General features: G+C 43.9%; 1 protein-coding gene across 1 annotated transcript in view; it reads right to left on the bottom strand.

Moving 5' to 3' along the window:
• The window catches only part of gabra5 (gamma-aminobutyric acid type A receptor subunit alpha5), a 34,838-nt gene that overhangs the window by 3,767 nt on the left and 5,143 nt on the right, over positions 1-25,928 (bottom strand). Inside the window, exons 5-8 of the mRNA XM_023997647.2 lie at positions 21,252-21,472; positions 18,143-18,225; positions 6,336-6,479; positions 1,542-1,694 (exon numbers count right to left, since the gene is read on the bottom strand). Of these exons, the coding sequence (XP_023853415.1) occupies positions 1,542-1,694; positions 6,336-6,479; positions 18,143-18,225; positions 21,252-21,472 (601 nt within the window). The remainder of the gene's footprint in view (positions 1-1,541; positions 1,695-6,335; positions 6,480-18,142; positions 18,226-21,251; positions 21,473-25,928) is intronic.

Raw genomic sequence — 25,928 nt, 5'->3', positions numbered from 1 at the left:
TAATATTTCACATAAACATAATAATTTCAAACATTGCTACATTTGTATTCAATAACATACAGTATACAGTATATACAACAGTATGTGGACACACCTTCAAATTAGTGGATTCTGCTATTTCAGCCAAACCCATTTGCAGACAGGAGTATAAAAGCGAGCACACCGCCATGCAATCTCCATAGACAAATATTGCCAATAGAATGGCCTTACTGAAAAGTTCAGTGACTTTCAATGTGGAACCGTCATACAACAGCTCAGCCGCGAAGTGGTAGGCCGCACAAGCTCACAGAACGGGACCGCCGAGTGCCGAAGTGCGTAGCGTGTAAAAATCATCTGTCCTAGGTTGCAACACTCGCTACCGAGTTCCAAACTGCCCCTGGAAACAACGTCAGCACAAGAACTGTTCATCGGGAGCTTCATGAAATGGGTTTCCATGGCCGAGCACACAAGCCTCAGATCACCATGCGCAATGKCAAGCGTCAGCTGGAGTGGTGTAAAGCTTGCCGCCATTGGACTGGAGACGCGAATGCATAGTGCCAACTGTAAAGTTTGGTGGAGGAGGAATAATGGTCTGGGGCTGTTTTTCATGGTTTGGGCTAGGCCCCTTAGTTCAAGTGAAGGGAAATCTTAACGTTACAGCATACAATTACATTCTACACGATTCTGTGCTTCCAACTTTGTGGCAACAGTCCTGTTTCAGTCCCGTTCCAGCATGACAATGCCTCCGTGCATAAAGAGAGGTCCATACAAAAATGGTTTGTCGAAATTGGTGTGGAAGAACTTGAGTGGCCTGCACAATGCCCTGACCTCATCCCCATTGAACACCTTTGGGATGAATTGGAARGCCGACTGTGAGCCAMGCCTAATGCATCTTGTGGSTGAATGGAAGCAAGTCCCCGCAGCAATGTTCCCAGAAGAGTGGAGGCTGTTATAGCAGCATAGGASGTACCAACTCCATATTAATGCKCATGATTTTGGAATGAGATATTCYATGAGGTGTSCACATACTGTTTTTGGTCATGTAGTGTGTCTTCTCTATTATGGGTGAGAATACTTTGGAATAGATTTTCAAAATTAAAATCACTTAGAGCTGATTTGCTGGTGTTTTTACAGTCTTATTTCCAACAATAAATAAATAAAAGTATTAAAAAAACAAAGCATTTATTTTTGCTCAGAAAACAAATAAAATCACCCGCCAGTTAGGGAACCCTGCTGTAGACATTCAGTTTTTTTTTTAGGGACAAGAGAAAGGTGGTCATCACCTGTGATGTCTATAATTGCCTGAAAATCTATTTCAAATTGGCGTCATCATGGATGATACAGATCATTGTAGTTTAACCAGGTCGTTATTGTGAAAGATAATGTGTTCTCAATGACTTATCGGGCTAACTAAAGGTTTAAATYAAAAATCTAACAGGATTCATGAAAATTGTGATYAGTGTATGTGTTGGGTGACGGGGCAACACATAGTGTCCATTTTGAGTTGAAAGTACACTTTTAGCTAGAGTTGATTCAAGTGGTTGTGTTGAGGTCATACTAACCAAAAACGGTCCTGGCTGGTACAGATTCACGGTTGAGCCAGAAGGACACCTGGGACAGGATCACGGTCATGAAGCAGGGCATGTAGGTCTGAATGACAAAGTAACCAATCTTCCTCTTCAGGTAGAAGTGACACATCATGACGGTGTACTGTCCTGTTGGTTTAGAGGACGGTGGGACAAAGAAATGAATTATTGAGGTGGTAACAATGATGGAGATATACAGTAGAAGGACATAGTGAATCGCTAAGTCATCCTGCATTTTTATATAATTGTATTATATATTTGATAATTTTATCGAACTTTATAATATGCATTTTTGTAAAAATGCATTTAAGCGTTATATTAAAAAAAACACATGACAAGGATGCAACAATCGGCAACAAATATAATTGTCTAAGAAAATAACTATGCAGATGAATAAAATATGATAGAAAATGGTGTCGCTAAAATATGTATGTTTTACACTCAATAATGTGACAGTTGTTGTGTGAGGTAAKTGTTTAGTGGTAAAAAAGCGGAGAGGAAAAAAACAAACATATCCTGTTAACCAACTGAAGATTGCATTTGAAGCTTTATAAAAAATCCTTTCCAGCTTCCCACAGCCGGCGCCTGATAAACTATAGAAAATCCACTGATGACTGCTGCGTTCTCSAGGCAAAATCCGATTTCTGTATCTCACTAATCCCCTGTCACAATCTGCATCCTGCCATCAGGGAAAACGCTAGCTCAGTCCTGCCCACTCACTCAGCTCGGCTCTGCTCTGCTGTGCTCTGGCCTCMCYCAKTCGACAAGGACGCGACGCTACCAAATCTCCAGCGACTGACGGACAGATACCTGCACACCTCCTTGTTAATGACAATTCTCCCAGGGGTGTGATGGAGGGGGGCTGACCTGGTGCCCCATGGGAAGTTTGTGTTTCTGTGAGCCAAAAGGACGCAGGGCCAACGCAGGCACCATGTCTCCAACCCCAGAAGCCCCAGCTCGCCGGCGTCTTCTCGGCCCKCCGGGGAGACACCCATGACTCCCAGCCTCTCTCCGCCTCGAGCGAGCGAGCGACCCACTGGGGACCGATCCTCCATCCGGACTGTTTGCTATTGATGCATGGAGCCCGATGAGACTCATAGAGGAATGAACATGTACCTTTGGTGGATTTTACTGCAAGGATTTTGGAGCGTTTATGGGGAACTTCCATTCATTGCAGACAATAACGCAGCCATGTTGGTCAACTGGTGAGTACTAAGGCAACGGTGGTCCCAGAATGTTCTTGAAATACTAAGTAAAAAAACGTACTTACATGTAAATATTCAAATATAAAAAAGAAAACTGGGAATGGGCTGGGTTTTGGGATTATGTCCAAAGGAGACATTGCATAAAGGCACACTGTTCTAAACCCAACTAAGGCACTCCATTTTGCAGGATATACTATATTTCCCTCTTTTAKCAAACAGTGTACTATATCATTTTAGGGGAGTACGGTACTTATTTTGTAAATGTACTGTGAGGGGGTATAGGATGTCATGTCCCTAAACCYAGCCGTTTGATAATCTCYTCTTSATTTAGCCATAGAGGGATTGTACCTAAGATTAGGCACATGCTAATTCAAGAACCACAACAGAACTGACCCASTGGATTCCCATRGGGGACAGTGAACTCCACAGACTTGGCCCTGGGCCAGACAGACGGCCTACAGCCACCGCCTGACCTCCGCAGCTCCCATTTGTCACTGCTGYCAAGCAGAGAGGAGCAGGTGGAGGAAAGGAGATGCACAGAAACACACTTTTAGCTCGCGGGCCTACTGAAGTTCGGGGTCAGTCCACAAATGGACTATAGTTTACACTTTACAGTGGCCCCGCAGGGAAGCTTATAGGATCCCGCTGCCTACTTAACAGGCAGGGAGGGTTTTAGGTCTTATCCATGATCAAGGGAGATTGCCATGGAGGGACTGTCCTGCCTCTCCTCTCCTTTCATGGCCAAAGTGTTAAACGGCTATGATGATGACTCTGACTGGGCTGGATGGTTTCTGCTATTCTACGCACAATACCAGGGAAATCCACACTTTTAATAGCCATTCTGCAGACAGCAGCTGATGTGTAATACAGTTCCACTTTACATAAGGGAATTAAGCCTTTCAGTCCCACGTGTCCCTGCCCGGGGGCCTGGGATGTCCYATCCCTGCGGGCGCTGTGATGTCGTCCTCTTATGCAAAAGCCTGATGGGACAGTCAACACGGGATTAACCCTTGACTCAGGACAGGAATAAGTGAGTCCATGTGTAGCCTAAGTGACAGCTGGCTACTTCCCTTCCTGCTCTTGCTCCTTCTCCAAACTATTTCCTTTCCCCCCCTCTAGCCTACAGTGAAGTACAGTGGAGTTTGGAGAAGTCAAACTAAAAATGACATTTGAAAGGAATAGGATACTTTCCCCAAAATATAAATTCCCCCAACGTAATCGTTAAGAGTCTAGTGACGCACCTGTGCGTCAATCTAAGTAGCATCATAACAAAATCCCCATGAAAATCGGTCAGTTTAAGATGGAGATATTTGCATGGGCTGTGTCTTAATCCACCTCGTCCACCTATGTCAGCYTTCCGCWCCTGCGGTGGAAGGTGGCCGAGCTACATCGGTGTTTGTCAGACCATGAGACATCCCGGGCTTCGGTCTTCTCACGAAAACGTCTGTAGCGTCCGAACGGTTTGGCCTACCAACTAAGATGACCACTCTATGGAAAGATGAGACTTTCGTTTTGCTCTACGACCCCCACTAGTGTCACGGGACTCGTCTGAAGGTAACCCATACAAATGAACGGAAGAATGGAGGTAGTTTTGTGGCAACAAAAATAATGGGTTAAATGTGTCCAAAAAAAKWTATTTCCTGAGCTTTCTTATGTCTCCTAGATATAGGACAGACAATTCAAAACCTTCTTTTTAATTAATTTTGAATGTGTTACTCAATGCGTTTCTATGGGCTATCGTAGTAAAMGCCAAAATACAATATTTGATCATTWAAAAAAATATATATTCTTTGATACCTAAAGGGGTCCTACAAATCTAAATCAAAATGTCTCAGTCTACATTCCATTCCAACATCCATATGTGCATAGCAATTAGAATGCATACCGTAATACATTGCTTAATTCTAGGGTATGCTAGTGTGGATATTGGAAGAGACCTGGGACAGGTTGAGTGTATATACAGTTGAAGTCGGAAGTTTACATACACCTTAGCCAAACACATTTAAACTCAGTTTTTCACAATTCCTGACATTCAATCCGAGTAACAATTCCCTGTCTTAGGTTAGTTAGGGTCACCACTTTATTTTAAGTGTAATGTCAGAATAATAGTAGAAATAATGATTTATTTCAGCTTTTATTTCTTTCATCACATTRCCAGTGGGTCAGAAGTTTACATACACTCAATTAGTATTTGGTAGCATTGCCTTTAAATTGCTTAAAAGCTTCCCACAGTAAGCTTGGTGAATTTTGGGCCATTCCTCCTGACAGAACTGGTGTAACTGAGTCAGGTTTGTAGGCCTACTTGCTCGCACACGCTTTTTCAGTTCTGCCCACAAATGTTCTATAGGATTGAGGTCAGGGCTTTGTGATGGCCACTCCAATACCTTGACTTTGTTGTCCTTAAGCCACTTTACCACAACTTTGGAAGTATGCTTAGGGTCATTGTCCACTTGGAAGACCCATTTGTGACGAAGCTTTAACTTCCTGACTGATGTCTTGAGATGTTGCTTCAATATATCCACATAATTTTCAGTTAGCCATGCTAGCTAATAAGTTAGCACGTTAGCGAGCGTACTCGGCAAGTAGCCAATACTATGACTTCTCATGATAGAATCTATTTTGTGAAGTGCCACCAGTCCTCCTGCAGCAAAGCACCCCCACAACATGATGCTGCCACCTCCGTGCTTCACGGTCGGGATGGTGTTCTTCGGCTTGCAAGCCTCCCGCTTTTTGCTTCAATATATCACATAATTTTCAGTTAGCCATGCTAGCTAATAAGTTAGCACGTTAGCGAGCGTACTCGGCAAGTAGCCAATACTATGACCTTCCTCATGATAGAATCTATTTGTGAAGTGCACCAGTCCCTCCTGCAGCAAAGCACCCCACAACATGATGCTGCCACCTCCGTGCTTCACGGTCGGGATGGTGTTCTTCGGCTTGCAAGCCTCCCGCTTTTTTCCAAACATAACGATGGTCATTATGGCCAAACAGTTCTATTTCTGTTCATCAGACCAGAGGACATTCTCACAAAAGTACGATATTTGTTGATTTGCACTTTTCGCACCAAAGTACGATTCAGGCGTTGGAATTGCTCCCAAGGATGAACCAGACTTGTGGAGGTCTACAATTGTTTTTCTGAGGTCTTGGCTGATTTTTTTGATTTCCATGATGTCAAGCAAAGAGCACTGAGTATGAAGGTAGGCCTTGAAATACATCCACAGGTACACCTCCAATTGACTCAAATGATGTCAATTAGCCTATCAGACGCTTCTAAAGCCATGACATCATTTTCTGGAATTTTTCAGGCTGTTTAAAGGCACAGTCAACTTAGTGTATGTAAACTTCTGACCCACTGGAATTGTGATCAGTGAATAATTATAAGTGAAATAACCTGTCTGTAAACAATTGTTGGAAAATTACTTGTGTCTTGCACAAGTAGATGGTCCTAACGCGAACTTGCCAAAACTATAGTTTGTTAACAAGAAATTTGTGGAGTGGTTGAAAAACGAGTTTTAATGACTCCAACCTAAGTGTATGTAAACCTCCGACTTGAACTGTACCTCACCTCGACTGGTGTAGATGTCCTCAGAGCCTGCGGTCTGGCCAATCAGGTGGTACTGGTTGAGACGGGATCCGTCTTCTGCCACCACTACAGACTTGGCAGCACCAGTTTGCCAGAGGTACACCACCTCAGAGACTGGATAGGCATCTGAAAGAGAGAAACAGGACACTGTGAGGACGCTAATGAGATATTATACAGGCCAGGGCACATATCAGGAACTAGCATGTCTCAGATCGAAACTATAGTTGAAACTCAGATGTTGAGTCAATCGACACTAGGATGAAGCTATTTCTAGGGCTAAACATTCTTCTGGCAACACAATCGGAGGCCTATATCGTGTAAGCATGACATGCATGCTGGGAAAGGAACATAACAGTTTGTTACTTATGTCCAGGACACAAGGTTCCTCATATCCTACTCTAAGTGAAACTAAGTAGTGGTTTGGTGTTCAAGTTGATTTATTTAGCAAATGCAAAGTCCCAGTGACAAAAAGTTGCTTCTGATCCTGCTGTGTTGAGTACAGCTAGGCACCCATTGCGTTTGTGGATTTGTCAGTTATGTGGTGAATGGTTTTCTCTCTAAGAACAGAGCTTAAGAGACAACACYGCTATACCCAATCTCTTTTCCTTTACCATAGTAAGGAAATCCACCGGAAGCTGTACAGTATAGACTAGAATAAGGGACTCTGCCAACTTTGCCCCTCTGGGGGCTTCAGGCTTGGATTGAACTGTGGTTGAGCGCATGTTTGCACCGCAACACAGCTTGTTAATCACATAGCCACAGTGGCTGATTGGCGCTGACAGTGTCGGCTAACACTGACCCCCAAGGTCTGGTCCAAATTACGCCTCTGCCACAGCAGAGAGGGTCATCAGGCATCGTGACATACAGAAAGACACAGATGCATACGTAGACAGACAGACAAATGGGCAGACGGACAGGTAGACAGACAGGCAGGCAGGCATACACACACACAAACCCACCAACTTCAGATTGTAGCCTACTAGTTTTCTGCTCAAATCAGTGATCTGTAATCAAATTATTTCCCAATTAATCTAAAAGGGAAATGATTTCTCTTGTCAGCTCTCTGTGTCGATTTTCCACCCTTAGGACCTCATCCCTCTTACCTAGAGGATTACAGGAGGGTCCAGTGTGGAGGTCACTCTAAAGCTGGGGCAAAGCCCTAAAGACTCATGACATCCACAAGGAGTTGCATTGGCTCCTCTCCTGAAACACTGACCCAAGATAGAACACAAAGGCCTGCCAACCATTAGGATCTCTTAATAGGCTGTATCAATAGAACAGTCTGGATCGATGAGTAATACAACGTTCAGGTCAGCTATAGTTTACAGTAGCCAGGTAGGGCATATTAAATATGAAGATTTTGGAGATCTGTTACAACCAGAAACACACTTTTACACTACTCATGATGTATCTATTTTTCCTTTTTTAAATTAATTAACAAAAGTATTGTTACCCTCAAATTTCCAATCATCAGATATATACTATGTACATTCTACACTGAACAAAAATATAAATGCAACATGTAAAGTGTAGGTCCCATGTTTCATGTGCTGAAATGAAAAGATCCRAGAATTMTTCTAAWCACATAAAAAGCGCAATATGGTTTCTCACAAATTTGTTTACATCCCTGTTAGTGAGTATTTCTTCTTTGCCAAGATAATCCATCCACCTGACAGGTGTGGCATTTCAAGAAGCTGATTAAACAGCATGGTCATTACACAGGTGCACCTTGCGCTGGGTAAAATAAATGGGCATTCTAAAATTAGCCGTGTTGTCGCACAACACAATGCCACTATAACGACACAGGATAACACCCAAATGCAGACACAGGAGYCAGATGGTTCGAGTCGCTGATATTTATTAATAGACAAGGGGCAGGCAAGAGGCAGGTRGAGGACAGGCAGAAGTCCGTAAACCAGGTCAAAGTCAGATGGGTACAGGACGGCAGGCAGGCTCGAGGTCAGGGCAGGCAGAATGGTATGGCAGACAGGGTCAGGGCAGGAAGAAAAGGTTGGAACCGGGAGGACTAGAAAAATARGCTGYTAGGCTTGACGAGACAAGACGAACWGGCAACAYACAAACAGAAACCACCGGTATAAATACACAGAGGATAATGGGAACAAATAGAAGACACCTGGTGGGGGGTGGAGACAAGCACCAGACAAGTGAAACAGATCAGGGTGTGACAGTACCACCCCTCTAGGGGCGCCARCTGGCGTCCTACCCGGGCGCATACCTGGTTGACCGGGATGCCGGCGGTGAAAGTCAGCGATGAGGGCCGGGTCCAGGATGTCCTTAGCGGGGACCCAGCACCTCTCCTCCAGTACATAACCCTCCCAGTCAACCAGGTACTGGAAACCCCTGCCCCGAGGTTGAACACTCACGAGGCGTCTCACCGTGTATGATGGATGGCCATCAATGAGACGGGGAGGGGGGTGGGCCTGGAAACAGGAGACAAAGGGCTGTGAGACAAAGGTTTAATCTTAGACACATGAACCATGAGATGTATACGGAGGGAAGCAACAGAAAACGAACAGCAGTGGGACTAASGATTTTAGAGATGGGAAAGGGGCCGATAAAGTGGGGGGAAAGTTAACGGGATTCCACCCTGTGGGGCAGATCCCGAGTGGAGAGCCATACCCTCTGCCCGAGACGATAACGGGAGGAGTTCTTAAGAAGAGTGGACCGGAATCTCTTCCATGTACACCGACAGCGACAGACTAACATCTGGGAAGATGTCCTCTTGCTCTGGGAAGAGTGGAGGCTGGTAACCCAGGGAACACTCACAAGGTGAGAGCCCAGTGGRCGAGCAGGGAAGGGTGTTCTGGGCGTACTCCACCCACACGAGTTGCTGGCTCCAGGTGGTGGGATTGGCCGAGACGAGGCACGGAGAGTCGTCTCCGGGTCCTGATTTGCACGCTCCAACTGGCCGTTGGACTYAGAATGAAACCCGGAGGACAGGCTAGCCGACAACCCAATGAGGGTGCAGGTAACTTGCAGGTAACTTGAAGGTAACTTGGGGAGGGGAATGAAATGGGCGGCTTTAGAAAACCTATCCACCACTGTAAGGATGGTGGTGTTGCTATCAGACAGAGGGAGACCAGTGACCGGGATATATGGGACCAGGGGCGATGAGGCACAGGGAGTGGTTGAAAGAGGCCAGCCGGTGCTTGCCGCTGAGTCTTGTTCTGAGCGCACACAGTGTGGAGACATCAGAAACCATAGCCACCAAAAACTTTGTCGGATGAAAGCCAGGGTCCGGCGGGAGCTGGGATGATAGGTAAGCATTGAGGAATGTTCCAATTCCAGGACTTGGGGAGCGGGTCCGAATCAGGGCCCTCTGGGGTCCGGCTGGGAATGCTGCACGTTGCTCTTGATTCCCCAGACAAGTGTAGTAGGGAGACAGGAGGTAGGGGAGGATGGTCTCTGGATCTGCTGGTGTAGCCGCAGAACTATACAGGCGAGAGAGAGCATCAGGCTTAACATTATTGGACCCCGGGCGGTAGGTGATGGTAAAGTTAAACCGACTGAATAACAGAGCCCAACGAGCTTGTTTAGAGTTCAGGAGTTTGGCGGTGCGAAGATATAATATAATATATAAGTTTCTCAGTCCAAACTAAGAATGGGTGTTCTGCCCCTTCAAGCCAGTGCCTCCACTCCTCCAGCGCCAACTTGACCGCAAGAAGCTCTCGATTACCAATGTCATAGTTCCTCTCAGCAGAATTCAGACGATGAGAAAGGAAAGTGCAGGGGTGCAACTTTTGGTCCTGGGCCGAACATTGGGACAAAATGGCCCCCACTCCAATGTCCGAGGAGTAAACCTCCACCGCGAACTGACAGGATGCCCTGTCGGCAGCTTGGGACCATGGGAACCGTAGGAGAAGTGAGTGCAGAGAGGGATGAAGCCAGGGTGCTGTGGCTCCGAATGAAGCAGCAGTACAAAACATTGCAGCTGCACTCTAGAGGTGGGTTGGGGCCAATCCATCACCACTCTCACCTTGTCAGGCTCCATCTGAATGTCCCTTTCAGCGATGACGTATCCCAGAAAAAAGATAGTGGAGCGATGGAATTCACACCCTTCAGTTTTCACAAACAACTGGTTCTCTAGGAGGCGCTGGAGGACTTGTCGGACATGGAGGACATGCTCTTGAGCAGAACGGTAGCAAACAAGGATGTTGAAGGCGTTCTTCCACTTGTCTCCCAGCAGCCAGAGAGGGAATATAGCCGCCCACGAGGCAGTGTGGTGGAGGAAGWCATTGGCGCAATCATGGGGCGATGTGGAGGAAGGGAGGTGGCGCAAGTCTTGCTGAAAACCTCCAGGAGGTCCTGGTTCTCCGTGGGAACGGCGGAGAAATCCAAGGCTTTTCCAGAGCCCGCAGGAGGACATCCCGGGGCAGACTGCGCCGCTTTAAGGCAATGTGAGTGGCAGAACGGACTCCAACCCAGGATAGAACCAGTGGTCCAGTCAATCAGGGGGTTGTGCCTCTGGAACCATGAKAATCCCAAAACAACAGGAACATGGGGAGATATGTAGAAGCTGTATGGACTCAATGTGATTGCCCGACACTCACAGGTTAATGGAAACCGTACTATGAGTGACCCTGCCAATGGAGCGTCCGTCCAGTGTTCTGGCGTCCATGGGAATGGAGAGGAGTTGTGTGGAGATACCCAGCTCAGATACTAGAGTAGCGTACACAAAACTCTCATCAGCCCCAGAGTCAATGATCACCCAGAGAGATTTAGACCAATCACCCCACAGCAGGATAACATGGAAAGGGGTACGAGTAATAGGAGTTAGAAGACTCCCAGTATGGCCCACCAGCGTACTCYMATCTACTGATGAGCCTGGTCTTTTACTGGACAGGTGGATATGTAATGCCCTGTAGCACCACAATACAGGCAACTGTTGGAGCTCAGCCTGCGTAATTGTTCCATAGGCGACAATCTAGCCCTGCCCAGTTGCATAGGCTCTGGAGTAAACGAGTCGCCCGTCCCTGATGATTCCCGAGGGGGCTCGGGTGACTTGGATCCTCTCGAGAATGCAGGCGTCGGGGAATTCCTGGGTTCTTCGGAGGCGAGAAAGCGGTCATGGACCAGTGTGGTCGAGAACAGATCTCCCCCTCCTGCGTTCCCAAAGGCGCCCATCGATCCTTATGGTTAAGGCTATGATGGAGTTGTGTCTACGGGTAACTCCCGAGCTGCGAGTTRGTCTTTAATCTCCGCCAATAATCCATGAAGGAAGATGTCGAACAGGGATTCCATGTTCCAGGCACTCTCGGCGGCCAACGTGCGAAAGTCTACCACGTAGTCTGCCACACTACGGGAGTCTTGACGTAGTAGAATTAGCTTTCGGGCCTCCTCTCTCCCAGACACCATTGAATCGAACACCTTCCTCACCTCCGCCACGAAATCCTCCAGACGAAGGCAAATGGCAGATTGTTGCTCCCAAAACCCCGTAGCCCAGGTGAGAGCCCTTACAGACATCAGCGTTATTAGATACGCTATCTTCGAACGATCCAAAGGAAACGAAGAGGGTTGCAGCTCAAAAGATGAGGGAGCACTGGGAAAGAAATGCCCGGCAGMTTCCAGGATCCCCAGCATAGCGCTCCGGAGGAGGTAAGTGGGGTTCTCGGGAAGCCGGGGTAGGCTGGACAAAATCACCACTGGTAGKACSATTACTGAGCATCTAGGAGGTCTCCGTTGTGGCATGCTGCCTGATCGATAGTCCACGGAATTTCTCCAGTAATGATTTGAAACACTGGACATGGCGTTCCGCCAAAGTATGTCCTTCCATAAGGTTCTGGAGTAGCTCCTAATWCTTCCAATGGTGGCTCCATGTAGGGAGAGTGCTGGGTCAGTCATGGCCAGTTCATACTATAACGACACAGGACAAGACCCAAATGCAGATACAGGAGGCAGATGGTTTGAGGCTCTGATATTTATTAATAGACAAGGGGCAGGCAAGAGGCAGGTCGAGGACAGGCAGAAGTTCGTAAACCAGGTCAGAGTCAGATGGGTACAGGACGGCAGGCAGGCTGGAGGTCAGGGCAGGCAGAATGGTATGGCAGTCGGCTCAGGGTCAGGGCAGGCAGAAAAGATCAGTACCGGGAGGACTAGAAAACAGGGACTAGGAAAACAGGAGTACGGAAAAACGGAGACGACGAACTGGCTACAGATAGATGGAACCACCGGTATAAATACGGAACCACCGGTATAAATACACAGCGGATAATGAGAACAAATGGGAGACACCTGGTGGGGGGGTGGAGACAAGCACAAGACAGGTGAAACAGATCAGGGTGTGACAGCCACAGATGTCTCGAGATTTGAGGGAGCGTGCAATTGGCATGCTGACTGCAGGAATGTCCACCAGAGCTGTTGCCAGATAATTMAATGTTAATTTCTCTACCATAAGCCACCTCCGACATCGTTTGAGAGAATTTGGCAGTATGTCCACTCGGTCTCACAACTGCAGACCCCGGTATGGCGTCATGTGAGCGAGCGATTTGCTGATGTCAATGTCAATGTCAATGCTGATGTCAATGTTGTGAACAGAGCGCCCCATGATGGCGATGAGGTTATAGTATGGGCAGGCATAAGCTAAGGGCAATGAACACAATTGCATTATATCGATGGCAATCTGAATGCAGAGATACCGTGAAGAGATCAGCTCATGTTTCAGCATGGCAATGCACAGATTAGGGCCTAATGAATTTATTGCAATTGACTGATTTCATGATATGAACTGTAACRAAGTAAAATCTTTGAAATTGTTGCATGTTGCGTTTTATATTGTATGTAAAGTATAAGGGTGCAACCTTTAGGCTAGTCAGTAACCTAGTCTCGGGATTCAGGAAAGCACTGGCTAGGACATTACCTGCAGTCCAACAAAGAGAATTCAATCAAGTGCAGATGAAGGATTTACGCTTTATCAGAGGTGTTAACCTCATTTAAACTGAAACAACTAGCAAGCTGTTCCTCTCTTGAACACTGTCACTGTTGAAACAGTGTRGGATATTTGACGTGAAACCKCACCTGTCCTAAAAATACAGCGCCAACATTCTGAGAGAAACCTCAGAAACAGCARCTTTCCTATCTGTATCAATTTGAGGCCTAGGTCTCTTTAAGCATGCAGGGAGATGCAGAGGAAYGTGGATAGGGAGGAATAATGGGCCAGTCAGAACCATGGGAAATACGTGGAGGTACAGATATAGGATCTTAATTTGAGACAGTTTGCTATAGCAGGAAAATAATCCAACAGCAACAGGAAATTTGAATTGTTATTTCGATTGTAATTAACGGACATTTTTCGTAAGTTAAAATCCAGTCTGAAATGAATTTCCAGGTGGAAATTACAAACTTCAGAAGCCTTTTAAATCCTCAAATACACTACATGTACATGTTCTGCATTGCAGKAAAGTTCTCCTGCAACAGGTTGATCAAAATGAATATCCTGCATCTGTATCGATTCCTCAGCATTTGTAGATGGTTTGTATATAAAATTGAAAAACACAAAGGCCTAGAGAACCAGGTTAAGAAAGGGATGAACCACAGGAACCTGGAAGAAAGAAAATGAGACAGAGAGAGAGAGAGAACACTGAGAGAGAGAAAGAAAATGTGAGGGTGAGTCATGTTCTTCAAGGCTATACACTGTACCAGTCTACTTCATTTCAACTTAATTTCCATGTTCCATGTTCCATGTCATTTAAAAAAAAAAAAAATTCTAATTAAGGATGAAAAGAATGACTGTAGTTTAATCCCCGGATGACAAAGTGTCTTTCTGGATTAAAGAAAATAATCAAAATGAGGTACACTGTGAATGTTCCTAGGGACTAAACAAGCATTTCTCCCTAGTTGTAGGAGGAAAATGCCTGTGTGTGTGCGCGTGTGTGTTGGGTGGGAAGAACAAAGAAAAAGAAAGTGATGGATCAATGTAAAGTGCAGTAACTAAGCAACCAAGCTCAATAGCATGTCATAGCACTTTGCTGTAGTACTGGTACCACTGGCCATGCCTAGTGGATTGCTATTTACAGTCAGACTTCTTGGATGGCTTTAGCCGAAAGCCAGGGCCAAAATGTAAAGTTGGGTGGGTTTAGAAGCATTAAGGATAATGACGCGGGAGATACCACGATTTAGTTGTAGAGCTAAAGGATTTGGCAGGCGGTGCCTGTCACCTATGCCAACTTAACGGCAACCTCTTCCTGACTGAGATTGCACGATACAAACCCATCTATTACGTAACATGAACATTAGGASRTGCGATWGATGAATGAGTAACTGAATGAATGGATGAATGTGGCAAATGAATAAATGAACGAACAAATACATGAACAATGAACAAATGAACAAATGAAATGATGGATAGATTTGATATAATCTTTGTTTAGATACTGTCCACGCACTCATATATCATAATCTGAAAACCTGAGCCATCTACTGTACCTGCGAGGAGACTGTGCTTGTACCTAATAGTAATAGGAGGGTTTACCAGCGTCTAAAACCAGCGTGATTTACCAGCGTGATTTTAATTGACCATGGGAATAGAAAAGAGCTACACTGTGTATACAGCAATGCACTGATTGAGCCTTGCCTGTAATATGCAACCCATTTAAATCAGCCTCGTATATCAAAAGAGGCTGTGCCTAGGTCCCAAATGGCACGCTATTCCCTATATAGTGCACTACTTTTGACCTGGGTCAAAAGTAGTGCACAAAATAGGGAATAGGGTGCCATTTGGGGCGCATYCGGTCCTCTGTACTCTCCACACAGATAACCTTGTGTTAGTAATGCATGGATGACAATAGAGAACCCAGCTCCTAAAAGCACTTCAGTTCACCACAGCTCTGATTGGTTGAAGACTGAGAGAGACTTGAGTGTCATCATTCCATAGACTTCAATGACTGTTTATTACAGCACTCTTGTAGATTATTACTGCATCACGATATAGTTTTTTACATCAATTTAACCATTTTATGAATTTAGATGTGGAATAGTGTCAAAAGGGCCCATTTTTGACCTGTGATGTATTTTTGCTGGTCATTTCAATATTTCACTGTTCCTTGTAGTACAGTGCACTAATTATGAGTTCATCTTAGAAAGAGTGCCTGCTAAAAATACAATATACAATAGTGTGTCAAAAAAGCAGAAGAAGGAGATCCCACGTCTCAAGTATGACGTTGCATTGACCCCCGAATGACGTCTTACCAGCAGCAGCATGGTAAGGTCAGACATTTTCCATGCTAATCCACAGACCTATACAAATGTAGGCTCTTAATTTGTTCCAGTTTGTTATAGCAGGAAAATAATCAGGAAACAGGAAATAATTAATGGACATTTTTGTAGAGGTTGATACATTTTTTGTTAGGGCAAATCAAATCTAAAATTTCAAAGTGGAAATGACAAACTTCAGAAGCATTTTTAACTCTCAAATAGACTACACATTTGAAATGTCCTGCAACAGTTCTCCTGCAACAGGGTGATCAAATTACAATCCCACATCTGTACAAACATACACACACTCCCTCCTCCCCACACACTAGCACATACATTGTACTTATCATGAACATTATTTGATAAAACTTTGTTTTTCTGTGCCGCTTGAAAAAAAGGTCAACTGTGGGCCAAGCGAGTTAAGGCAAGATGCACTTTCCATCATCCTTCATATCCCCTGTGAGCTGGGCTGCACAGGAAAGCAGTTGTATCTGGTGGTGAAGTGGGATGTGTGGGTGATGGAATGAGAAATAGAGCCTGTGGTCACAGTGCTTAGACAACTGTTATACCGTAGTAATTGTATCGGTATGCTCTGTATGTAAATGACTCAAATGCAAATGTTTTTTGAGTGTCTGTCCTTTTTCGTTAGGGCAAATCTAGTCTGAAATTTGAAAGTGGAAATTCTAAACTTTAGAAGCCTTTTTAAAACTCAAATACACTACAAGTGTGTGTTTCCTGCTTAGCAGAAACATTCTCAGCAACAAAACAGTGATCAAATTAAGATCCTACATCTGTAGGGGCAGTCCAATCAGCTAGATAATCTGGCTATATACGTCCTATGGTGTGACAAAGCCCAGGGTTTACTATAGTGTGACATGCTCAGGGTATTCCTATTAGCTTCCCTGGGACTATCCATCTGTGGTGTCCCCGTCTAAAAGGTCAAGGTACGGCTGAGCTATTTCAGGACAGCACTTAAACCAGGCAGGCAACACCCATATACCTTGCCCCAACCCACAACACTTCAGGAGAATGTTAACATAACAGGATGAGATGCTTAGCCGCAGATGCTGGTGTGACTGCTGGATACAACAGTACAAGCAGTTTCCAGTTCTGGAAATCCTCTGGGTTTCGGAACTTATGGTTTTCAACTTGAGAGGGGGTTGAGGGGGTTTCACCTAACTGTTGAGAATTCAAATAGTAGAATACACCGGGTGCAATTTCGAAACTCGYTTGTGCATAAGCAGTTTTTTTGTTTGTTATGCCAGTCACTGACAGTCACTCAGTTAGCCCATGTCAGCATAAAAAAAAGGTAAATAGATCTAYCCAGCTATTTAAACTTGTAGAAGTGGCAGCAGGTAGCCTGGAGGTTAAGAGTGTTGGGCCAGTAACCGGACGGTTGCTGTTTGAATCCCTGAGCCGACTCGGAGAAGAATCTGTCTGTGCCCTTGAGCAAGGCACTTAACCATAATTGCTGCTAAAAGTCACTCTGGATAAGAGCGTCTGCTAAATGACTAAAATGTAAATGTAGTAATCATGGCTGAATTACCGAGCAGGCACGAAGGGCCATTGATTTTGTTAGTCACTCTCACTCAAATATTACATTAACATGGCATAAGTTCTTGCAAAATGTGTCAAATTTCTGGACACTAGCTTTAAAACTGCAAATAATTTGCTCCACCCCAATAGCAAAATGTGTAGAATTACAGGAAATTAGCTGTAAAACGARAACTTTTTTTCTCCGCTCCATGGCAAAATGAGTAGAATTGCATAGAATGAGTTCTAAAATTGCTAAATGTTCTCTTCGCCCCATGGCAAAACTTGTAGAATTGCAGAAAACATGCTTTAAAATTGCTACATTTTTCCCCCTATGCCCATGGCAAAATGTGTGGATATGCAGGAAGTGTACTTTAACTTTTTCTCTCCGCCCTCAAGAGGGGGGGTTACTAAAATGTTTTGCCAGCGGTGTGTGGGGTCCCCCAACCAAATCTCACTGAGGGTGCACAAAAAGGCTAGGCCCTGCCTGACCATAGTCTGCTTTTAGGTCTAATTGGTAAATGGTAATACAGCCCTGGGAGCCCTGGCGAGGTGGTACAGTAGGATAGCCCAGGTGCCGAGGCCACAGGCCACGTGCRAGGTTACCAAAGGTAATTAAGGGCCAGGTTACCAAAGGTAATTAAGGACAAGCAATTTGATTAAAGGATGGATAAACCTTTTGACCCTCCACCTAGTTTAACTGAACCAGGTTTATCTCGTCCGGTTTCACGATTCAGGTTATTCCTTATTATTCCTTACTCCTTATTGCGGCGCAGTCGTTGTGGCTGGATTCAGTGTTCTTTCCATGTTCTTCCATATGTACCATCCTATACTGTGCAAGCTCAATTGTCTCTTTAGAGGAATTGATTTGGTAGTTTACTGAGTTGGAGGTTTACCGAGGTATATATAATGCTGTCATTGACTCATACGCCGATCATAAGAAGTCTGGGCCAAGTAATGTTTATATGTATGGGATCAGTGCCGTTGTATTATTAGTGTGGCAAAGTGTAATACACAAAATATCAACAACATYGAATTTTACTCACAGCTTCCAAACTTCAAAGGGCAAGCATGAGCATCCATTGGGAAGTCCTCCAACTGCATGGGACACTCTGCCGATATGGTTAACCTAGAGAAAGACCCAAAAGATCAAGACAATAAACCCAAATCTCTTACGGATATACTATAATAATCCTGTTCATTTCAAATCCAGTGCTGCCGTCATCATCGACATCTTCATCTCCAGCGCTAATGTTAGTTGCATAGATAGTACAATGRCTGTACGATTACATCACAGGCCGAATTTTTTAAATTTGATTTGTTATTTTTATCCCTTGTAGGCCTCATCATTTCTAGACAGAAACACCAAGAATTCACCCTGATCCAAGCACATGGCATTACATAGATTATACTGCCATCTTGTGGTGGTTGTATTATTTGTGAATTCCCAGCTGTGGTTCACGTCAAATCCCCCATGTGCTGTATGTCAAGAGTGTATTCACAGAGAACTTCTCCACAAAGTAACCARATATAYTGACACATGTAAACACATTGATAWAYCAATGAAATGAGGCCACCTCTAGTCCTTGAGGACCATATGGACTCAGGTTCTGTTKKCTTCACTGRATCATTATTCAATGTTATTACTTTGCTTATATTGTGTCAAAAACAGCGGACATGTTTCAAGATCTTATTGGGTCATATGAAGTCCAATTCTCATGGGTCTGTATTATGAACAGGGAAGGCTGCCATCATGTGGTTACAAGAGAAACTGCAGGACTGGAAATTGAATAACCTGYTTMTTCTGTCTCACAAGGAAAGTATARTGGTATACAGGTATGATTAGCTATATCCTAATGTAGGTCCATGCATAGAGAGCTGCCTTTTTCCCTTACAAAAACATGGAACAGTAACATGTAACAGGTGGCATCAAGTAACATGGAACAGGTGTCATCTATTCTAAAACATCCCATTTAATCAATTTTTCTTTGCATTCACAATAATGAACCTGCATTTGTTGTGCGATTAACATTTACATGTTATGTGTTGATGTCACCAGTGCACGTCAAAGTAATGAACATGCCAAAAAGACTGCACCAGCTCCTTAATATCCATATTTCATGCATCAGAGGTACAGTTTGCTATGGAAATAAGAATACTACATGATGCTCTCTTGCTTCAACCTTTTCTGCATCATAATATAATGGGGTGCAGCCTGACCTTGTTAAGCACATACATTATGATGGAAATGGATTAGAACACTMTATGAATTATTTGTGGCGACAAATGTATGACTTGCTCTGAAAACTCTGTTGCTCTCGGGCTAATGTTTCGGGAATCGGGGGGGTGAGAATGCAATCACATTTAGTCATTARCTCCACTGGAGAGAAGGAGCTTTCCCCTGATGTCGGTGGATTCTGAAAGGCTGGTACCATGCAATAAATCTAGGTAGAGCGCTAATCTCTTTCCTGGTAATGGAAACACATTAGGAGACAGGAGTAAAACCGGACCGATTAAAAGCAGAAACGTCCTGATGTTTCATTTCCTGAGTCGTTGGGAAATCTATTATCTTTTCAAATGATGGGCCTGATATCCGCTTCTTCTTCTTCTTCTTTCACTCATCAGACTTTGATTCCAGTGACGGCGTTGCCTGATCGTGCTTAATAGTGTCAGGTCACATGGCTATAAAGGGGTTAATATGGTTCATCTATTTCTCTTGCATCTATTTATCTGGCATTAAGATGATCTTAGTGGGTGGTATTGATCTGGAATAAATMATACCTCCTAAAATGATACCAGGAAGTCCTGATCTATTCGTATGATTGCTATTGGTTGTCATCACTTCCTGTTCCTGCCTATTATGAATTCAAGGGTGAATATTTCATCTAATCTGCCACATATTGGTCAGTGTTCCATAACATACATAATACAGCATCACAAAGAACAAAAGAACAGAAAATTGTATSAGCCTACGTTACCAAGAGCTGGACTGAGTAGAATAGCTGTGCAGAGGCTCTTGTTACCTCCTACACACACAACAACAATAACCAAACCAGTTCAGGGCCATATGTGAATCGTGGCTGGCTGTATTTCAGTGAGCATAACGTTTGTTTTTCAGACACAAAGCTCAGATATTATTCTCTATAAGTRTAAGCCTTTGGGTGGGGAAGGGGAGGTTCAGCTAACATATGGAATTGTTTTAAGATGGTCATACCATGGATCATTTAGCTATTTGATTTGGAATTTTAGGACCCCTGTAGGTATTCCACAAAAATATTTCATTTGGTCTTTACTACTATAGCCCATAGAAACGCATTGAATTATACATTCATAAATGGCCAAACAGACAGTCCAAAAATAAAACGGGGAATACGATTTTGAAGTGTCTTTCCTTTATCTAAGAGATATAAGAAAGCTAAGGAAATATTTTTGTTTTTTGGATACATATTTAACCCCCCTTTTTTTTCTTCCATTCATTTTTTTTTTTTTTTACTAGTTACCTTCAGACGAGTGACACTTGTGGAGATCAWAAATCCAAAACGGAGAACACCATCGTATTTGTGAGAATCTCTCCTTTCCATAGTAGGGTCATATTAGTTTGTAGCCCYAACGGTTCAGACGCTACAGAGGTTTTCGTGGGAAGACCGYTTTTCGGGATGTCTCATGGTCTGAAAAGCACTGCTGTAGCTCGGCCACCTTCCACCGTAGATYCCGAATTCTGACATAGGCAGATGCGGTAGTTTGAGACGCAGCCCAATCAAAGAAACGGATATCTCCAGTTTAAACTGACAGATTTTGATGGAGATATTTTTACTATGTTATTTAGTTTGACGCACGGGTGCGTCAATAGACTCTTAAGGATTATGGTTCAGGGTCAGATTTTCTCTTGGTCAGTCCACATGGTCAGAGCTCAAATACAAGGATGTATTCAGTGAGGTGAAACATTTAGAACGTTGCAGATGGAAATGTGATGAATGATTACTGATTTAGAATGACAGACAATCCTATCTCTGTTCTACACCATACCTTTCTATCAGATAGAAATGTAATGAATAGACTTGACACGATTCCCCATACTATATTACCGGTACTCCTATCTGTCCTATGTGATACATTTCTATCTGAAATAGTAGTGAACGGTCCCGTGGTTGGTACCTCATAGTGTAGAGCAGCGTCCCGTCATCCTTCAGTCTCAGTAGCTTGTTGGGTGTGGTCATGTTGTGGGCGATAGACTTTTTCCCGTTGAGGAAGAATGTGTCTGGGGTCCAGATGTTACTGGCCAGGAGGTTGTTAAGAGGCAGCATCTCCATGGGTCCTTTGAAACACAGGCGCTCATCTTTCCAGCTTTGTCGGAAAAACACATCAATGGTGTATTCCTACGGTGGAGAGCAACATGGTGTTGATACATGGTGATAACACTCAGAGTCAAACCCCATGGGGCCAATTACATGGACACATACAGATTTGCTATTTTAATTTGATCACTCTGACTCAGAGGATGTTCCTGTGCAGGAGGAAATGCAACGTGTGGTGTACCTGAGGTTTAAAAAGGTTTTAAAGTATTATTATTTATTTTTTTTGATTTTTTTTTAGATGTATTATTTTCGACTAACCTTACAACCCCTCTCCTAATTGGAGTAAACTAACGAACAACAACACTTAAGCTTCTACTTCCAGCTTATACATGCTATCTTCGGGAAAGTATTGACTTTTTCAACATTTTGTTAAGTTACAGCAGTTTTCTAAAAATAGATTGACAAATAAATAATCCTTCGCAATCTACACACAACACCCCATAATGACAAAGCAAAAACAGGTTGACATTTTTGCTAAAAAAAAWATATATATATTTACATAAGTATTGAGACCATTTGCTATGAGACTCAAAATTGACCTCAGGTGCATCCTGTTTCCATTGATCATCCTTGATGTTTCTACAACTTGATTGGAGTCCACCTGTGGTAAATTCAATTGATTGGACATGATTTGGAAAGGCACACAACTGTCTATATAAAGTCCCACAGTTGACAGTGCATGTCAGAGCAAAAACCAAGCCCTGAGGTGGAAGGAATTGTCCGTAGAGCTCCGAGACAGGATTGTGTCAAGGCACAGATCTGGGGAAGGGTTCCAATTTTTTTTGCAGCATTGGAGGTCCCCAAGAACACAGTGGTCACCATCATTCTTAAATGGAAGAAGTTTGGAACCACCAAGACTCTTCCTAAAGCTGGCCGCCCGGCCAAATTGAGCAATCGGTCGAGAAGAGTCTTGGTCAGGGAGGTGACCAAGAACACAATGGTCACTCTGACAGAGCTCTAGAGTTCCTCTGTGGAGAAAGGAGAATCTTCCAGAAGGACAACCATCTCTGCAGCACTCCACCAATCAGGCCTTTATGGAAGAGTGACCAGACGGAAGCCATTCCTCAGTAAAAGGCCCAAAAGATTCCCAAAAGGCACCTAAAGACTCTCAGACCATGAGAAACAAGATTCTCTGGTCTGATGAAACCAAGATTGAACCCTTTGGCCTGAATGCAGGGAATGGGAGACTAGTCAGGATCAAGGCAAAGATGAACGGAGCAAAGTACAGAGAGATCCTTGATGAAAATCTGCTCCAGAGCGCTCAGGACCTCAAACTGGGGCGAAGGTTCACCTTCCAACAGGAGAACGACCCTAAGCACACAGCCAAGACAACACAGGAGTGGCTTCGGGACAAGTCTCTGAATGTCCTTGAGTGGCCCAGCCAGAGCCCGGACTTGAACCCGATCGAACATCTCTGGAGAGACCTGAAAACAGCTGTGCAGCAACGCTCCCCATCCAACCTGACAGAGCTTGAGAGGATCTGCACAGAAGAATGGGAGAAACTCCCCAAATACAGGTGTGCCAAGCATGTAGCTTTATAGCCAAGAAGACTCCGAAGCTGTAATCGCTGCAAAAGGTGCTTCAACAAAGTCCTGAGTAAACGGTCTAAGGCTGTAACCTAACAAAATGTGGAAAAAAGTCAAGGGGTCTGAATACTTCTGAAGGCACTGTACTTTTTAGACACAATATATCTTACAATGTTATCTTTTGTTTGTTTTTTACTCCTATCCTTCCACTACCCTCAACCCCTCCCGTCTATTTCTGAAGACCATCCAGTTTTGATTTCTATTTGCCATATATTTTTTTACTGTGCTTTTTCACTAAAGTTTTGAAACCTATATACATTTTACGGACACAGTGTGTATTTACATTAGTTATCTTTGTTTATTAGTCCCCACCCTTCAGCTCTAGTCAACCCCTCCATACAGTTGAAGTCAGAAGTTTAATACACTTAGGTTGGAGTCAATATAATTCGTTTTTCATCACTCCACAAATTTCTTGTTAACAAACTATAGTTTTGGCAAGTCGGTTAGGAACATCTACTTTGTGCATCGACACAAGTATTTTTTCCAACAATTGTTTACAGAAACAAAATATTTCACTTATAATTCACTGTATCACAATTCCAGTGGGTCAGAAGTTTACATACACTAAGTTGACTGTGCCTTTAACAGCTTGGAAAATTCCAGAAAATGATGTAATGGATTTAGAAGCTTCTGATAGGGTAACTGACATAATTTGAGTCAATTGGAGGTGTACCTGTGGATGTATTTCAAGGCCTACCTTCAAACTCAGTGCCTCTTTGTTTGAACATAATGGGAAAATCAAAAGAAATCAGCCAAGACCTCAGAAAAACAATTGTAGACTTCCACAAGTCTGGTTCACACCTTGGGAGCAATTTCCAAACGCCTGAAGGTACACCTTCATCTGTACAAACAATGTACACAAGTATAAACACCATGGGACCACGCACGCCGTCATACCAATAAGGAAGGAGACGCGTTCTGTCTGCTAAGAGATGAACGTACTTTGGAGCGAATAGTGCCATACAAGTCAATCAATCCCAGACAACAGCAAAGGACCTTGTGAAGATGCTTGAGGAAACAGGTATAAAATAATCTATATCACAGTAAAACGAGTCCTATATCAACATAACTGAAAGGCGCGCTCAGCAAGGAAGAAGCACTGCTCCAAAACCGCCATAAAAAAGCCAGACTGGCGGTTTGCAACTGCACATGGGGACAAAGATCATACTTTTTGGAGAAATGTCCTCTGGTCTGATGAAACAAAAATAGAACTGTTTGGCCATAATTACCATCATTACGTTTGGAGGAAAAAGAGGGTGGCTTTGCAAGCCGAAGAATACCATCCAACCAAAATAGATGGCAACATCTCAAGACATCAGTCAGGAAGTTAAAGCTTGGTCGCAATATGGGTCTTCCAAATGAACAATGACCCTAAGCATACTTCCAAAGTTGTGGAAAATGGCTTAAGGACAACAAAGTTAAGGTATTTGAGTGGCCACACAAAGCCCTGACCTCAATCCTATAGAAAATTTGTGGGCAGAACTGAAAAAGTGTGTGCGAGCAAGGAGGCCTACAAACCTGACTCAGTTACACCAGCTCTGTCAGGAGGAACGGGCCAAAATTCACCCAACTTATTGTGGGAAGCTTGTGGAAGGCTATACCCAAAACGTTTTGACCCAAGTTAAACATGTTAAAGCAATGCTACCAAAAATACTAATTGAGTGTATGTAAATGTCTGACCCACTGGGAATGTGATGAAAGAAATACAGCTGAAATAAATCATTCTCTCTACTATATTCTGAATTTCACATTCTTAAAATAAAGTGGTGATCCTAACTGACCTAAGACAGGGAATTTTTACTGGGATTAAATGTCAGGAATTGTGAAAACTGAGTTTTAATGTATTTGGCTAAGGTGTATGTAAACGTCCGACTTCAACTGTATCTCTTAACACCATCAATGTTGGATTTCCATTTTTTTCCATATAACAGTGGGAGAACAAGTATTTGATACACTGTCGATTTTGCAGGTTTTCCTACTTACAAAGCATGTAGAGGTCTGTAATTTTTTATCATAGGTCACTTCAACTGCGAGAGATGGAATCTAAAAACAAAATCCATAAAATCACATTGTATGATTTTAAGTAATTCATTTACATTTTTATTGCATGACAATAAGTATTTGATACATCAGAAAAGCAGAACTTATATTTGGGTACAGAAACTTTGTTTGCAATTACAGAGATCATAGCTTTCCTGTAGTTCTTGAACAGGTTTGCACACACTGCAGCAGGGATTTTGGCCCACTTCTCCATACAGACCTTGTCCAGATCTTCAGGTTTTCGGGGACTGTCCGCTGGGCAATATGGACTTTTCAGCCCTCCAAAGATTTTCTATTGGGTTCAGGTCTGGAGACTGGCTAGGCACTCCAGGACTTGAGATGCTTCTTACGGAGCCACTCCTTAGTTGCCCGCGGCTGTGTGTTTCGGGTTGTTGTCATGCTGGAAGACCCAGCCACGGCCCATCTTTCAATGCTCTTACTGAGGGAAGGAGGTTGTTGGCCAAGATCTCGCGATACTTGGCCCCATCCATCCTCCCCTCAATACGGTGGAGTCGTTCCTGTCCCTTTGCAGAAAAGCATTCCCCAAAGAATGATGTTTCCACTCCTGCTTCACGGTTGGGATGGTGTTCTTGGGGTTGTTACTCATCCTTCTTTATCCTCCAAAACAGGCGGAGTGGAGTTTAGACCAAAAAGCTCTATTTTTGTCTTATCAGACCACATGACCTTCTCCCATTCCTCCTCTGGATCATCCAGATGGTCATTGCAATTCAGACGGGCCTGACATGCGCTGGCTTGAGCAGGGGGACCTTGCGTGCGCTGCAAGGATTTTAATCTATGACGCCGTAGTGTGTTACTAATGGTTTTTCTTTGAGACTTGAGTCCCAGCTCTC

This window comes from Salvelinus sp. IW2-2015, linkage group LG12 (genome assembly GCF_002910315.2).
Source record: "Salvelinus sp. IW2-2015 linkage group LG12, ASM291031v2, whole genome shotgun sequence".
Taxonomy (NCBI): Eukaryota; Metazoa; Chordata; class Actinopteri; order Salmoniformes; family Salmonidae; genus Salvelinus; species Salvelinus sp. IW2-2015.
Note: the sequence above shows the minus strand (reverse complement) of the source record. Positions and strands in the feature narration are given on the sequence as shown.